Source organism: Fringilla coelebs, assembly GCF_963513975.1.
Source record: "Fringilla coelebs genome assembly, chromosome: 23".
In the NCBI taxonomy this organism is placed as follows: domain Eukaryota; kingdom Metazoa; phylum Chordata; class Aves; order Passeriformes; family Fringillidae; genus Fringilla; species Fringilla coelebs.
The window spans coordinates 4,523,435-4,539,601 of NC_140049.1; the positions used below are offsets into that span (position 1 = coordinate 4,523,435).

At 53.6% G+C, this 16,167-nt stretch overlaps 1 protein-coding gene across 1 annotated transcript; it reads right to left on the reverse strand.

The window, feature by feature from the left end:
- Window positions 1-2,745: 2,745 nt before the first annotated feature.
- RAB44 (RAB44, member RAS oncogene family) lies at window positions 2,746-14,879 on the reverse strand (the record flags this gene model as incomplete). The annotated part of the gene is made up of 16 exons (XM_084220684.1): window positions 2,746-2,871; window positions 3,299-3,375; window positions 4,205-4,306; window positions 5,604-5,718; window positions 6,050-6,131; window positions 6,595-7,155; window positions 10,093-11,222; window positions 11,694-11,788; window positions 12,085-12,133; window positions 12,507-12,694; window positions 13,009-13,104; window positions 13,220-13,310; window positions 13,650-13,793; window positions 14,036-14,207; window positions 14,461-14,575; window positions 14,670-14,879. 16 exons carry the CDS (start codon window positions 14,877-14,879, stop codon window positions 2,784-2,786), a joined length of 3,315 nt encoding a protein of 1,104 aa, XP_084076810.1. The 3' UTR covers window positions 2,746-2,783.
- Window positions 14,880-16,167: the final 1,288 nt, after the last annotated feature.

Here is a 16,167-nt window from a genome sequence, read left to right on the forward strand (position 1 = left end):
CTTTAGAGCAACCTTGTTTAAATTTCAGACTTGTTTAAGTTCTCAGCCTCAACAACTTCCTGCAGCGCTGAGTTCTGCAGATGAATTAAACATTGCAAGAAAAAGGACTTCCTCTACTCAGGTTTGAATTTCCTGCCCTGTCAATCCCAGCCCAGGGGAGTGGGATTGTCTCCTCATCTCAATTTTACTGCCTTTCCAAGAGAATGGGATGAAATTCTGGGAGACACTCAAATCCCACAGCTGGGGCACTGAAAGATGTGCTTGAAGATTTGTTCCAACTTGTCAGAAGCTCATGTGGGTTCTCTGCTTCCAAGGTGGATTCATCCAAGCAGGATGATGGTAAATCCCTGCTGACTTTGGGCTGGGATCCGAGATCTTCCCAATCTTGGCTTGGCTGAGGCAACTCCTATAATTCTTGTGGAGTGCCTTGAGGAATTTCAAACCACTTAAAAGGAAACCACCTGATTTAAAAAAAAAAACATCCTGTGGTCCAAACAAATATGCATTTCCCTCTTGCTATTAATATCCCAGGCCTTGATCCTCCTCCAAATACTTGTGCAGGCGTTTAATGGCTTGCAAAGGAGCGGTGCCTTTGATCCCAGAGTGGGAATGTTTGCTGGAATGTGAATTATTAAAGGTGAAAGATGCTTTCAAGTGCAACATGCTGCCCATGTTTTTTCCAGTGTGATTTATTGCCTGCCCTGTGTTTCTCCCAGCCTGGCAATGAAAAATTAATTTCCAATTTTGCTGGGGAGGTTTGGAGTGTGCTAACTCATGCTTTGGGCACAAACTCCATCCTTTTTTCTAGAGATGATTTCCAGGGGAATAAGATAGACATTTCTTTCTGCCTGCTGTTCTGGAAGGCTTTTTTTTTTCAGCTCCCACTTTGGGCCCTGTTGGAGCTCCCTGGTCCTCCCCTGCAGCAGCAATATTGCAGTGGGGAGGAATTGCTGCAGCTGCTGCCATCTAATGGGAAAATTCAGCCTCCACGGCCTCAACTCTTCATTTTGGAATCAGATAAAACCTTTTCTTGCACAATCCTGCTGCCACTCGGCCAAGCAGTATCTTCCATGTGCAATCCCAGCATATTTAGACAAAATAAAAGCTGATCTGGTGGGTGGCTTTACATGGGGAAGTGTTACAGACCCAGTAGAAAGTTTTTGGGTTGATCAGACTGAAATGATGCTTCTCTTATTATGGATCAAATTTGCAAAGTACACTTGGATTTATATTATTTTTAAATAAAAGAAGAAATAGTGAAGAGGGTCCCAAACAATAAGAAAAAGCGATTCCAGATACCCCAAATACCAAACCCCAGGCATAGCTCTGGGCTGAGCCACATAAATCCTTCCTGAGGCGCTGCTCCCTCACTAAAAATATTGCATAAAGAAATACAGTAAAAAGGGATGGAAAGGGAATGGGAGCATTAAATATATTGCACAAAGAAAAGAAAGTGTTTTAATGATGGGGCAAAAGGAAAATGCCTTGAAATAGGCTGGGGGGAGACACCAGGGATGGAGACTTAAGGTACAGAGGTACTGGAGTGATAAATTGTGGTATGCAGGAGAAATAAATCATCCCTAAAAACCTCTGAAATTCCAGAGTCACTGCAAAGTTGGACCCTGGCTGGTGAAGGTGGTATTTATAAAATATATACAATTATATGTGAAATATATAGTTTTGCTAGAAGCCCAACTCCTGTTGTCACTTAATTTTTCTAAAGCACAAACTGGCTCCTATTATGGCTTTGCCATTATGTACATATAAATAATAATGGCAACAAAATGGAAACCCAACTAGGCAGAATTATTTCTGCAAACTCTGCACATAAGCACAGTCTTAAAACATACCTGTTGAACTGCTGGGAATTTACATGGAGCATATAAAATACTAAAATATAGCACTTGTATTCTTATTTATTTAGACTGTATGTCTTTTTTATGCAAAAATATAGTTCAATCAAGCTGTGAAAAGATAAAAAAAAACCACCTTGAAATTGTGACATGTGCTTATTTAGATTTTTCAAGCTGGATTTAAAACCAATTCAGCACTTCACAAAGAGCAGAAGGGCAGGATGCAGCAGCTCATTCTTCTCTGCCCAGCCTGAAATTTGTTGTAATAATCCAGAATTCTGCTCTGGGGACAACACAATGAAAGAAACCTCTTGCAAGGATTTATCTTCTTCTTATCCTGGGCATGCTCTTGGGGCTTTTGAATTTATTTTGAGCAAAATATTCAGTAGTTTCTGTCAAGCCCCATCACTGCTCACTGGCAGGATAAACCACAGAAGGGAAAAATTAGCTTTACATTGTGTCATTTAGAATATATTGAATATCTCATTGTTCCTGATCAAATCCAATCAGATTGCAAAGCCAGAGGAGAAGTCCCCACAGCCCAGAGCACCAACAGCACTAAACCCCCTTGGTTTATACACTTGGATAGCTTCAGGTTTTCATTTCTTCTCTCCCAAGGCTTGGGTTTACTCCCTGCTGCTTCCAGTATCATTGCAGCATCTCAGACCCAGCTGGGTTCCTTTTCTGCCTCTTTTCTTGGCCTGTTTTTGGTCTCCAAAAGAAAGTGGTAAAGTTCCCTGAGAAGTATTTTGGAGGGCTGGTGTGCTCTGGGGGAATGGCAGGGGGTCCCCCACAGCAGCTTTTGCTCTCAGCATCCAAGGAAGATCAGGCAAGGAAGACACACAGGAAAAGAAAAGGTGTCCAAGGACTATTTTTATGCTTTTCTGGCTGTTGGTGCAGTTTCAGATCAGTGTGTGGGGTGTCTCTCAATCACCAGCAGCAGCCCTTTTTCTTCTGGGGCGCCTTTGGTACCTCTTCTGCTTTATTTTTCAATTCATCTTCACGAACTTTGAGCAACCTGGGAGAAAAGGGAGCAGATTAGCTGGGTATTGCCCCATATTTTGTATTGCTGTGCTGTACAAGAGGCTCAGCACATCTGAAAGGAGTCAGGATCCTTCCTGTTCCATGTGATCCTAGAGCTGTGGATGGTGCTAAAAATTCCATCCTAAATCAAATCACTGACAGAACTTGTTTCAGTCAAGCCAGGGAGAAATCAGCAGCCTCCCCAAGAGGGTTTAATTCACCTCCTTGCAATGCTGGTTGTTCAGGAGACAAGTTAGGGCACTGCTAAATGCTCATCCCAGCATGAGCTTCCTTGAGTTTTCCCTGATATTTGGGCATGGAGTTCTCTGTTGATGGTGACATCCAGTATTTGGAGTTAAAAAAAGCAGGGAGGAAGCCCATTAAATTGAGGACAGGTGGAAAAATCCAAGCACATGGCTCACCTGGCAAAGCTGACCATGGACTCAAAGACATTGTGGCCTGAGGCAGCGCTGCACTCGTAAAACATGAGCTGGTGCTCCTGGAAGACACAAACCCCGAGTAGAAATGTAATGTTCTTGCACTGGAATAGTTTAATGTGGGAATAAATAGCCATGGGACAGTCCCAGTCAAGGGGAGAACAGGAGGGAATCAAGGAAACAAATAACTCAATAACTTATTTACTGGAACATGAGGGTGAAATCCAGATTTTCTGGTTGCTACGACACCAGCTTTTAATACCAAGGAAAAGGATGACTGTGCAGACAGAAGAATTTGTGATGCCTTCTGGTTACAGGAGCAAACACAGAGAGAGGCATAACTAGATGTTCCCAACTCTTTTGCTCCCTACCAGTTTGGGAAAATAAGCATCCATCCCTCATCTCCACTAGCAAAACTGGTCCATGGATTCTGGCCCAAATCCCATAAGGTTTAAAATTAAGTCAGTAAAGGTGAGATTCTTCTCATTCTCCTCATCTAATTTTTATTAGCCATCTATATGTGAAGAGATTAATCAAACTTTGATCATTTCAGTATCTTCAAACCAGGATAGTGCTCAATGGGTTTATTATTTTTATGATGCTGTGAAGATACTCAGCACTTCACAGCAAAGATAAGCAGAGCTGAAAATCTTTCAATTTACAAATCCAGTTCTATAAACCAAGTTACTGGGATGGTGCTGAGGCAAAATTGAAGTGGCAAAGGGAAGGCAAGGCAGGGAAGGATGAGAGATGGGTTTAGAGAACGTTTTGTCAACCAGTGATGCATGAGGGGTAAATTAAGGGCTTTCCCCTTTCTCCAGCTCTTCAAGTTGGTGGTGTTGATCTTTAGCTGTCCCTGCCTCGCTTGGGTGGCTGTGCTCCACCACCTACCTTGGCCAGGCATTCACCCTCCTTTGCAGGGACCTGTCTCTGGGCAGCACAGTCGGATTTGTTCCCAAGAAGCAGAACAGCAACTCCATCCTCTGCTCCTTCCTGAGTGAGAAAGAAGGGAAGATCAGAACAGCTCAGCTTCAAAATCTTCCTTGAATCCCAGCTGGCCACACTGTCTACACATGGAACACCATGACTGATACCCACAGATCTGTGCTAATAACAAAACTTCAAATAATTGAATAAGTTCAACAGCATTTAAGATTTTTTTTTCCCCTTAAATCATCTGCCTATGTCTATTAACATGACAGAGCACTGGATGAGTTACACTTGTAATGAATTCACTTTGTGCCTAACTGCAGCAGTGTCTGAAGGTGTTCTGGGTGGGATTTACAGGCACCAAGTGAGGCAATATCTTATTTTGTTTCAGCATTTTTAAACACTGGCTTTGTGTCAACTGGAAATCTCTGAAAAGAAGTTTTTAATAGGCCTTGAATAACCTCCCATTCCCTAGGACTCAAAGTGGACTATTCTTGATGTAAAAACATTTTCCATTCCTTTGCACTAGTTTTTAATTGTTTAAGAGTTGATCATTACCCTACTGGTTCTATTGTGAAAAATGCATATTTTCTGATTGGCTTTTCACAAATATTAAAATGAATGTTATATGTGTTGTGTTAGAAAGTTATGCTGTATTAATTCTCTTAAGTAGTGTGTTAAATACAGTTTTAGGTTATAACAAAATGTTATAATAGAAACTATGAAGGATACTTTTTTTCTAAAGAAAGGACTCCCACTGAGATAGCAGCCACAGGACACCTGAATCTTTCAGAGGAAAAAAAGAATTTATTGCCCCATTATCAGAGAAACGAACTTCTTCCCGCCTTGCTCAGGCAGAATGACGCCGTCAGGATTAAGAGGAAGAAGTTGACTCTGACCACACAGAATCCTGTGTTTGAATGGAATTTATGCATCATGTGTGAGGTGTATGAATATGCAACAGGCTGTTGCTTGTAAGGGTTAATCCTCTGTTATCGTGGGTCCTTTTTCAGGCTTATGCTGCCCAGAAAAAAGTACCTGGACATCTGTAACTCTTTATTTCTATTGTCTCATATTGTCCTAATCCAAATTGTCCAAATTATTATTACTCTAATTTTATTACTATTTTTATAACCACTTTATTACTATTAAACTTTTAAAATTTTAAAAACAAGTGATTGGCATTTTCCCCACTACCAACAAATTACCCTGGGAAACACTGCCAGCGTATGAAAATCTGTTTGTAACTACCTTAAATCCTCCACGAAAAAAATTATTTTAGAATGAAAGCAATGCAGAATACCCTTTCCAAAGGGCTTGGCCACGCCTGTCGGTCCCAGGAGCCCGGGGCCGCCCTCACCTGGATGCAGCTGAGCCAGTAGCGCACGTCGGAGAAGGAGTACTCGGAGGTGATGTCGTACATCAGCACCACCCCGTCCGCCTTCCGGAAGAACTGCTTGGTCATGCTGCGGAACCTGCGGGCATTTTGGATGATCACCAGCACGGTCTAGGGAGGTTCTGCCTAGGAGTGATGTGAAATCCTAGCGGGAAAGGTGGGAATGCACGTCTACAAAACAGGCAGCCCCCAGATTTGGCTCTTGTCCTGATGGCAGGGGCCATAGGAACAGCCTGAGCGCCAGTTTTATCTTAATTACTTCCTTTATTATGCTTTATCAGATCACATACTGTACAGAGTCCCTCCTTGAGCAATCTCACCTTTGCTTAGCAAGGCAAAGGATATCAATTGCCCCTAAACTACAGGGAAAAAAACTCAGCTTGTGTCTTTAAGCAGCACCAGTGCCTCACCTTTCCTGACCAGCTGAGTCCCACAGGCGGAGAGCAAAGCACTTGTTATCCACAACGAGGGTTTTGATCTGGTAATCCAGTCCTGGAAGACACAAAAGAGGATATTTTGATACTGTAGAGTTCTGCCCTGTGACAGAAGATGGATGGAGAAGAAACACGGTGCAGGGTGGTCTGAGGCTGCAGCTCCAGGGGTTGGTCCCAAGTGAGCCTCTGGCTTTTAGATGTTTAATTACTGGATTTTGGGAAGGTCATCTCATGATGAATAAAACCAGGTTGGCGAAGAAAGGAGAATGGAGCTGAAAGGCAAAGCAGAGAGGAGAGCACTGGGCCACTGTTGCTAGGAAGGACAAGCAGGAGCAGCATTTCATGCCAGGAGCACCCAGGCGTGGGGACTTGGTGGTTCTGCTTGGCCCCTGGGGACTGGTTGTACAACACGCTTGGTGTGAGCTGTAACAGGCACGTGGGGACCTCCAGCAGCTTGTGGGGTGGAGGAAGGGGAACTGTGAGCCAAGTGAGTGCTTGGAGAGGGGCTGGAGAAGACCTACCCACTGTGGCTGTGAGGTGGGGGTTGAAGGTGTCGGCGTGCAAACGGTACAGGAAGGACGTTTTGCCCACGTGGGAGTCCCCAACAAACAGCACGTTGTAGAGGTGGTCTGGCTCCAGGAGAGCTTTAGGACAACCCTGTGGGACAGCTCCTGCCCCACCTGCAGTCACAGCCCCTGGCTCTCCTGAGCTGGGCTCACCTTCCTGGCTCATTTTCTGACCAAACTCTTGCGTCTTCTCTCGTTGACCAACACTGAGGTCTTTGCTCTGTTCTCCCAAGAGCTGCTTTTGCCCCAGTGAGTTTTCTCTGAGGACCACCCCCAGCTGATCACTCCCAGCACGTCCTGGTTGCACTGTCTTGTGCAGTGGTGATGCTGGTGGCACCTCTTGCTTCGGATGCTCAGCAGGTCCAGCAGCCGTGTGCTCCGGTTCCATCACGGGTGGTGTCTCCCCCTCTGGCTGTTGGGCCACCATGTGAAGCCTCCCCTCATGTCCCTGTGCTGAAACCTGCTCCTGAAGCTCCCTTTGGGCTGCCTGTCCCGTAGCACAAAGCCGCCACACATCTGGAATGAGAACATTCTCCTGCATCATCGTTTCCGGCTTTAGGGGGCTGAGTTGTGACAGCACCTCAGAGACCAGGGAGGCCAACTCAGCATCATCATGGCCCTGGTTTAGTCCTAGACCCTGAGTTTTCACTTCATTCCTCACCCCTGCCTCTAGCCTCTCTCCCTGTGCCACTTCCAGACCATGAGCTCCATGCAGAGGCTTCCCCTCTGCAGGAGCCCTCTCTCCCTGCAGTAATTCCTGTGCCTCCAGAATATGCCCCTCAGGACCAGCGCATGCTCCCAGCTTTGCTTCCAGACCAGGGCCCTCTGCAGCAGTGGCAGGCTCAGGACACAAAGCAGCCTCAGTTGGAGGGGACACATCTGCAGCAGCAGCTCCTTCCCACGGGTTTGCAGTGGGAGATGTGCCCAGAACTGCCTCCAAACCTGGAGTCAGACCCTGCTCCCCTTCCCACGACCCAGCTACACCCAGAGGTGTCAGATCTGCCTCTGTGCTCCCTCCTGAGCCTGACTGGGGCATCTGCTGATCTGCGAACAGCTGCACAGCAGCATCAGTGCTCTGGGCCTCCAGTGTGTGCAGCCTTTCAGCCTCCTCCTGTGGCTCTGCTCCTGCACCAGCCCCTTCTCCCTGTCGGCCTCCTGCTCCTTCTGGAGCAAGCACAGACTCCTGTGGCAGCCCATTCTCACCTGGTACTTGTGCCCCACCCTCCTCCTCCTCCTCATTCTGAAGGGCTCTTCCCCACTCCCCTCCCCATGGAGCCCCTGGGCTGAGACCCTCTGACAGCTGCAGATCTGCCTGGGCATCCTCTGCCTCCCCTTCCACTAACCCTGCTTTATCCCCCTGATCCAGGGGATGCACATCTGGATCCAATCTCACTCCCTGCTCTGTTCCAGAGGATCCAGCCTCACCCCAGGGCTGCAGATCTGCCTCTGTGCTCCCTCCTGGGCTCAGTCTGAGCTCATCCCCCTCTGCAATCAGCTGCACACTGGCACCACTGCTCTGGTCCTCAGTAGTGTCCTGGCTTTCAGCCTCTTCCTGTGCTTGCATGTCTTCATCAGCCTCCCCTTCCTGCCTGGCCCCTGATCTGTGCAGATCAAGCTCAGGCTCCTGTGGCAGCTCATCCTCACCCTGTCCTTGTGCCTCATCAACCTTCTCCTGCAGCTGAACAGCTCTTTCACCCTCCCCTCCCCATGGGGCCCCTGGGCTGGGACCCTCATGCAACACCATATCTTCCTGGACACCCTCTGCCTCCTCTTCCACTAACTCATCTTTATCCTCCTGATCCAGGGGATGCACATCTGGATCCACACTCCCTCCCTGCTCCATCCCTGAGGATCCAGCCTCACCCACGAGCTGCAGATCTGCCTCTGTGTTCCCTGCTGGGGTCAATCCAAGCTCATCCCCCTCTGCAATCAGCTGCACATTGGGGGCACCACTGCTCTGGTCCTCAGTAGTGTCCAGGCTTTCAGCCTCTTCCTGTGCTTGCATCTCTTCATCAGCCTCCCCTCCCTGCCTGGCCCCAGATCTGTGCAGATCAAGCTCAGGCTCATGTGACAGCTCAACCTCACCCTGTCCTTGTGCCTCATCAACCTTCTCCTCCAGCTGAACAGCTCTTTCACCCTCCCCTCCCCATGGGGCCCCTGGGTTGGGACCCTCATGGAACACCATATCTTCCTGGACACCCTCTGCCTTCTTTTCCAAAAACTCTTCTTTATCTCCCTGATCCAGGGGATGCACATCTGGATCCATACTCCCTCCCTGCTCTGTCCAAGAGGATTCAGCCTCACCCCAGGGCTGCAGATCTGCCTCTGTGCTCCCTCCTGGGCTCAGTCTGAGCTCATCCCCCTCTGCAATCAGCTGCACACTGGCACCACTGCTCTGGTCCTCAGGAGTGTCCAGGCTTTCAGCCTCTTCCTGTGCTTGCATCTCTTCATCAGCCTCCCCTCCCTGCCTGGCCCCTGATCTGTGCAGATCAAGCTCAGGCTCCCGTGGCAGCTCATCCTCACCCTGTCCTTGTCCCTCATCATCCTTCTCCTCCAGATGAACATTTGTTCCAATGTTTCCTCCCCACGGGACTCCTGAGCTGACACCCTCTGCCAGCTGCGTGTCTGCCTGGGCATCCTCTGCCTCCCCTTCCATTAACTCTGCTTTATCCCCCTGACCCAGGGGATTCACCTCTGGATCCACACTCCCTCCCTGCTCCATCCCTGAGGATCCAGCCACGAGCTGCAGATCTGCCTCTGTGCTTCCTGCGGGGGTCAATCCGAGCTCATCCCCCTCTGCAATCAGCTGCACATTGGCACCACTGCTCTGGTCCTCAGGAGTGTCCAGGCTTTCAGCATTCTCCCTTAGCTCTAGCCCTGCACCAGCCCCCTCCCCCTGACCCAAGGTCACTGCACTGGGATGAGGCACTGGCTCATGTGGCAGCCCCTGCTCACCCTGTCCTTCTGCCCCATCCTCTTCCTCATTCTCTGGGAGCTGAACAGCTCTTTCCCCCTTCCCTCCCTGGGGGATTTCTGGGCTGAGACCCCCAGAGAGCTGCAGATCTGCCTCCTCCAGTGCCTGAGACGTACCTGGCAACAGCCCACACAAGTCTGGGCTGCCCACAGGTGTTTCTGCAGGGGAAGGACCCTCACTGTGCACTGCAGCAGCCCCCATTTCTCCTCCCAGCCCAACCTCTGGTTTATCCTTCTCCAGCTGCACACCTGGATCCACACCCCCTCCCCGCTGTGTCCCTGGAGATCCAGCCTCAATCCAGACCTGCAGATCTGCTTCCACCTCTGCCAGCAGCTCCATGTTGGTGCTGCTGGGGGCCTCTATCAGTTCCACATCTGTTCCCCCTCCTCCCTGCCCGTGGGTGGGTGGCACAGCCGCTGCCAGTGGCTCCAAAGAGCCCACGCTCCCTCTCCACCCTGCACCTCCCCTGGCACACTCACCCTGCAGCTGCTTCTCTGCCTCCCTGGGCTCTGCTTCCTCCACCTCCTCTTCCTCGCCCCCGGCTCTGCCGCTCCCTGCACGCTCAGCTCGGGCTGGCAGCACCTCCAGCACTTTGGAGTCCGTGGTCTCTCCCTGGGGCTGCACCTCCGTCCTGGCACGCTCCGCATCCAGCCCTCCTGGGCCTGGAGCCACTGCCACCTCAGGGACACCACCCCCATGGGCTGCTCCCACTTGTGCCTCACCCCAGGATGGTGGCTGTGGCTCCAGGTGCTCTCCCAGCTCAGTTTCCAGTTTCCCTGGGAGCCCTGATGCAGGGTCAGCCCCTTCCTGCAGCTCTGTGCCTGGGACCTGCACCCCCAGAGTCCTGCCTGGCTGCTGCTCATCCATGGCAAGGCACTGTCCCACTGCTGCACCTTCCTGCCCAGCCTCAGGTGGCCCCAGACCTGCCTTTAAATCTTCTCTCTGGCTTATCCCCACTTCCTCAACTTCTCCCAGGAGCTGTGGTTTTGCCCCAGCTGTTGTTCCCTGCAGCCATGCTGCTCCCTCCACCTCCATCAGGACCTGCTCTCCTGCTTCTATGCTCCCTCCCAGGTGCTCAGCCACCTTCAGCACCACGTCCTCCACACCAGCTCCCTTTCCTTGCTGGAATAACATCCTCTGTGCCTCCTCTGGGCTCTCTCCCTGCTCTGCCCCTGGCTCCTGAGCCCTGCAGTGCCCGGCTCCTGCGGACGCACCAGCCTGTGTCACATCTGGAGCACGAAGCTCAGCTGTGCCTGGTCCCTCCTGCAGGTCTCCTTCCAGCAGCTCATGATGGATGTGGCCAGGGAGGGTCTCCTGCAGGACCCCAGGGGTTGTTTCATGGGCTGTGGCTGCCTCTGGCCCCGTTTGGGGCTCAGCATTGTCCCAGGGGTGACAGGCAGTGTCTGCCAGGGCAGGGGGTGCATCCAGTGCCTGTTCCTTCAGATGTTTGCTCAGAGCTGCTATTGCATCATTCATCTCTCTTAGCAAAGAGCTTTGGTCAGAGACACCTTCCTCTTTCAAAGGTTCTCGGAAGGGGTCCTCTTCTGCAGAGCTTGCTTTCTGTGGGGCTCCTGAAAGGTTTGTTTCTGCTGGCAGCATTTCCCAGACCCTGGAAAGGGCAGAAAATGGGAGCAATGAACCAGCTCCCAGGTCAGGCTCCAGCTCCCTCCCATCCCCAGTCAGTCCCAGAGGGTCTCTGATCTACAGCCTCACCCCATCCCTCTCCAAACCTGATTTTATTTCCCCCCATTCCACTTGGAGTTCATACAGGCAGCAATGGGGGCAGGGGAAAGGGGGATGCACACGTAGGCAGCCAGACCCAGAGCTGCATCCTGGCCTCTTCCCAGTACCTATATTGACATTATCAGACAGGAAAAGACAACTCTCAGCCAGGTACAGCCAGTTCCTGAGCCAGGGGAGTGATGAGCTGGGGTAAGGGATGGGAGCTCCAGGGTGAGAGATGAGTGGGTGGGAGAGGAGTGCTAGAAGGACAAATATTATTGTTTGCCTGGGGGTGTGGAGGGAGGGGCTGGGCTCAGCCCCAGCTCACAGACCCAGGGGCACACAGGGGTCCCCTTACACTTGGTGGGAGCTCTTGGCTTTGCTCTCACTGCTCTGGGATCCCAGCCTGATCCGCATCTCGGAGCGGAACTTCTCGCTCTTCCCAGGACTCAGCTGCAGGAAACAGGGAGAGAAGAGAAGAGAAAAAAACACTTGGTGAGGGAGAATATCTACCTGAAATGATGTGGGGTTCTCCAGCAGGTATCCATCTGTACCCACCCAAAATCTTGGGGGTACCAGAAGTAAGGTGCTGCACCCCCTCCCTTCCCAAACATCTGCACCAGCCCCGTTTGAGGGAGATTTAGGGGAGAAAGTGCTGCAGGTGCTCCCTGTGCTCTTGAGCTCCTCAGCAGTCCTATACACAACAGCACAAGGCCCTGGACCTGTCCCCATGCACCCAGCTGAAATACCTGTGGGGACATTGGCACCTCGATGGGTAACTCTGCCACCACTCTGTCCCTGCAAACAGAGCACAAGGGTCAAAACAGGAACTCCATCCCCTCCAGCACATCCACCCAGGCCCAGGGCTGTCAGGGCAATGACAGGGCAGGTCAGCAAAACCCACAATCCTTGGATCAGTCCTATTGAGCCCTCCTGGGTGAGGGACACCCCCACGTCTCTGGCACTGCCCTCCAGGCACACATTCACTGCATGGTGCTGATAGTCCTGCTTTTTCCTCTGATGCTTTGCACACCAAACCACGATTAACCTGCACCATGGGCAGCACTGGAGCATCGTGATGCCCGAGGCCCATCCAGCTCATTCCCCTTCCAGGAGGAAATGATGTCTGTGGGGACACACGGGATGTCTGTGGGGACACACGGTCACTCACCCAGGCTCCCCCATGTGTTCCCAAGCCACTGTAGCCCTCATTGCCCTCAGGTGGCCCTGGGTGTGCTGCAGCTGCTGGTGCAGGTGCTGCAGGTGCTGCTGCAGGGCCTGGTTGCTCTCCTGCAGCTGCTGGTTTTCCGTGCTGGTCGCTTGCTGGGAGCTCTGGAGGCTGCGGCAGCGCCGCTCCAGCTGTGGGATGGCAACCAGGACACTCAGAGCCAAAAATCCCCACGCAAAATAATTCACAACCACCTCCTCTAGACCCGGGGCTGAATTTCACACCACACCCCACACCCCCCTCCCCGAGGATGGTGGGTGGGAAGCTCAACTTGTGTCTTCTGGGGATGGAGGGGAGGGCAGGGATGGGGGTGTAGGGGGTTCTGTGTGACAACCTGCAGCCAGGGCTGCTGGGGACACACCGGGATCGGCTGTGCAGCACCGTGGGGTTGTTACAGCACAGCCCAGAGACCCCCGACTCACAAAGGGGGTCGGGGCCAGCCCACCTCCATCTGCGCCGTGACCAAGCGCTGCACCTCCCTCTCGCTGGCATCCAGCACTCGCTGCAGCTCCTCGCCCTGCTGCTGGCTCCGGGCCATGCTCTGGGTGGCACAAGGACACTGGCACCCACTCAGCCCCCGGCAGCTGCCCAGAGGGCTTGGGGTGCTGGGTCCCCAGGCAGGGACAGCGGGGGGACAGGAGGAGCCGGGGACGCACCTGCTGCTGCAGCCGCAGCTGCTCCTGCTGGATCTGCTGCTCCAGGGCCTCGCAGAGCTGCTGCACGTCCCTGTCATGCTCGGCCACACGCCTGTGGCGACAGCAGGGCCGGGGAGGGGTGTGAGACCCGGCTCCGGGGGATGCAGCCCTGGGACCCCACACTGCCCTCGGAGCCTCGGGCTGCGGCTGCGTTTGCCCGAGGGTCCCCCAGCACGGCTGTGTCCGGCAGTCCGTCCGGCCCTTTTGCCATCGCTCCCGTGACTGTAGAGGGAGCCCGACCCCAAACATTGATAAAACCTCTGCTCCGGCCGCTGGTGGAGATGCTGAAGGCACGCAGGCTGCTCCACACGGCTGGGGTGGCCCTCCAGGGCCCCATCCCTGTCCCCATCCCTCCTGTCCCAACCCCGTGCACTATCCTGGGGTGACTCACTTGTTCAGAGTCAGCTCCAAAGCCGCCTTCTCGCTCCTGGCTTCTTGGATGCGCTGCCTCATCTTGGCCAGGAAGCCCTCCAGGTTGTCCAGCAGCTGGGGCTCGTCCTGCCGGAGCTTCACCCAGAGCTGCCAGATCTCCTGTCTGCAGGGAGAGGGGGCTGAGCATCCCCCCAGAACCCCCAAAGCCAGGCCAGCTGAGTCACTTAATTCACACTTTTTGGTGTGTGTGAGCTCTGGGGTCACTGTGACCGTGCTCCTGTGCTCAGGCCAGAGGAACCTCCACGGCCTTTCTGGCTCCCTGCCCGTGTGGGGATCTCCTGCCCCGAGCCTTTCCCCTCTATCCATCCTGCAGGACACCCACAGGTGCCAAGGAAGGGCACTTACTCCTCAGAGGGGTTGTCTGTGCCCAGTTGCTCCACGAAGGCAGCGAAGTGCCTGCTCTCCTCGCCGTGCCCCTGTTCCAGCGCCGGGCTGGGCAGCACCAGCCGCACCCTCCGCGACGCCGTCTTCCTCCGCCGGTGCTCCCTGGCAGCGTTTTGGGAGCTCAGGAACTGCCCTGCTGACAGACACCCCAAATCCTCAGATACCCCAAATCCCAGCAGGGCAGCAGCAAAGCCCAAACCCCAACGCTTCCCCCTCCACAGCTCCAACAAAGCGGTTCAGCGCAGCAGGACCCCGCTCCAGGCGAGCCAAGGGCTGAGAGCTGGTGGTGGGGACGATTCATCCTGTGCCACACAGCAAAGGCAGCACCTCACAATCCCCAGGAGAGCCCTGGGACCGTGCCCAGGACCAGCCCAGGCTGCACTTACGGAGCCCTGCCGTGAACTCCTCTGTGCCCAAGCGCCCGGCGCCGGCAGCATCCAGCCCATCAAACACCAGCTCCAGCTCCTCCCTGCTGCACGGCAAACCTTCCTCCTGCAGCTTCTAAAACCAAAACAAATCAGGGTAAAACCGACCCATCACACCATCTCCAGTGACCGTGGCAGTGCTGGAGCCCAGGGCACAGCCCCATCCTCACCTGCATGTCCGAGCGGGTGACAACTCCTGCCTGCTCCGTGTCCCCGGCGCCGAGCAGCTGCTGCACCCTCTGCACTATTTCAGATGCCCATGGTGGCTCTTCACTGGGGCTGGGTGCTGGTGCTGCTGCCTGCCCAGGGCCCTCCTGCAGCTGCTTGCGCCGGCTGGAGCCCAAGCGCCGGCCCTTGGCGCCCGCCCGGCGCTCGGACATGGCCTGGCCTGGCCTGGAGGGGACACTCGGCCAGCCCTGCCCTCGCTGGGCACCTCTGCCCCAGCCTGGTGGGACACAGTGGAGAGAGACCAAGCTGGAAACTCATTTTGCTGCTGTCAAGGGCCCAAATGCTGATTGCTGAGGAGGGTTTGGCAAGAGGAAGGGAAGGGAAGGGAAGGGAAGGGAAGGGAAGGGAAGGGAAGGGAAGGGAAGGGAAGGGAAGGGAAGGGAAGGGAAGGGAAGGGAAGGGAAGGGAAGGGAAGGGAAGGGAAGGGAAGGGAAGGGAAGGGAAGGGAAGGGAAGGGAAGGGAAGGGAAGGGAAGGGAAGGGAAGGGAAGGGAAGGGAAGGGAAGGGAAGGGAAGGGAAGGGAAGGGAAGGGAAGGGAAGGGAAGGGAAGGGAAGGGAAGGGAAGGGAAGGGAAGGGAAGGGAAGGGAAGGGAAGGGAAGGGAAGGGAAGGGAAGGGAAGGGAAGGGAAGGGAAGGGAAGGGAAGGGAAGGCCTTATCTCTGATTGCACGGCACAAATGGAGCCTGGATCTGCAGCAGCAACAGCTGCTCCTGCCAGCCCTCCCAGGGGCTCCCAGCCCAGCTCCCACCTGCTGAGCACTGCTCCTGCCACCAGCCAAGCACCCATCCCAAATGTCCCCATGCTCTTCCCCGGCTGTGGAGGATGCACAGAGCACCAGCAAGGGCCACCCAGGAGGTGACACAGCAAGGAAGTGACACCAGCAAAGGACCAGCCAAGGTGATGCTGGAGGTCTGAGCAAGACATGCTGGTTTCACCTGCCTTCTCAGAGCTCAGCAGCAGCTTTTAAAATTCCTCCCCCAGTTTTCACAGCAGTGAGTCACCTCCGGGCAGAGGGCAGGAGCCCTCGGCAGGTTTCCATCACGCTGCTGCTTGCCCAGGCTTGTGGGGCCTGACCCAGTGCCCTGTCCCCAGCCTGGGTGGGTGGCTGTGTCACCAAAAGCCACCATGCCATGCCCAAGAGCGGCAGTTCTTTGTGTGGCAAAGCTGAACTGCGAGGGAAGGAAACGGCAGCCGTGGGGAGCGGTGACGCAGAGCTGGGGCTGTGCTCGGTCTGGCTGAGCTCAGCTCTCCACTGCCAGCCTGGGGGACAGCAGCTCCTCCAGCCCTCTGCCCCCTTCCTTTGCCAGGAGAAACAGATCCTGCTAAATCCCAGTGTGCATCACAAATGGGAACAGGGACCAAAAACAGCCCCAGCCCCTTAAAGCAAGAGGATCTTGTGGAGTTGCTGGAGTCCCACAGGACCAGAAACACCTTTGTGGT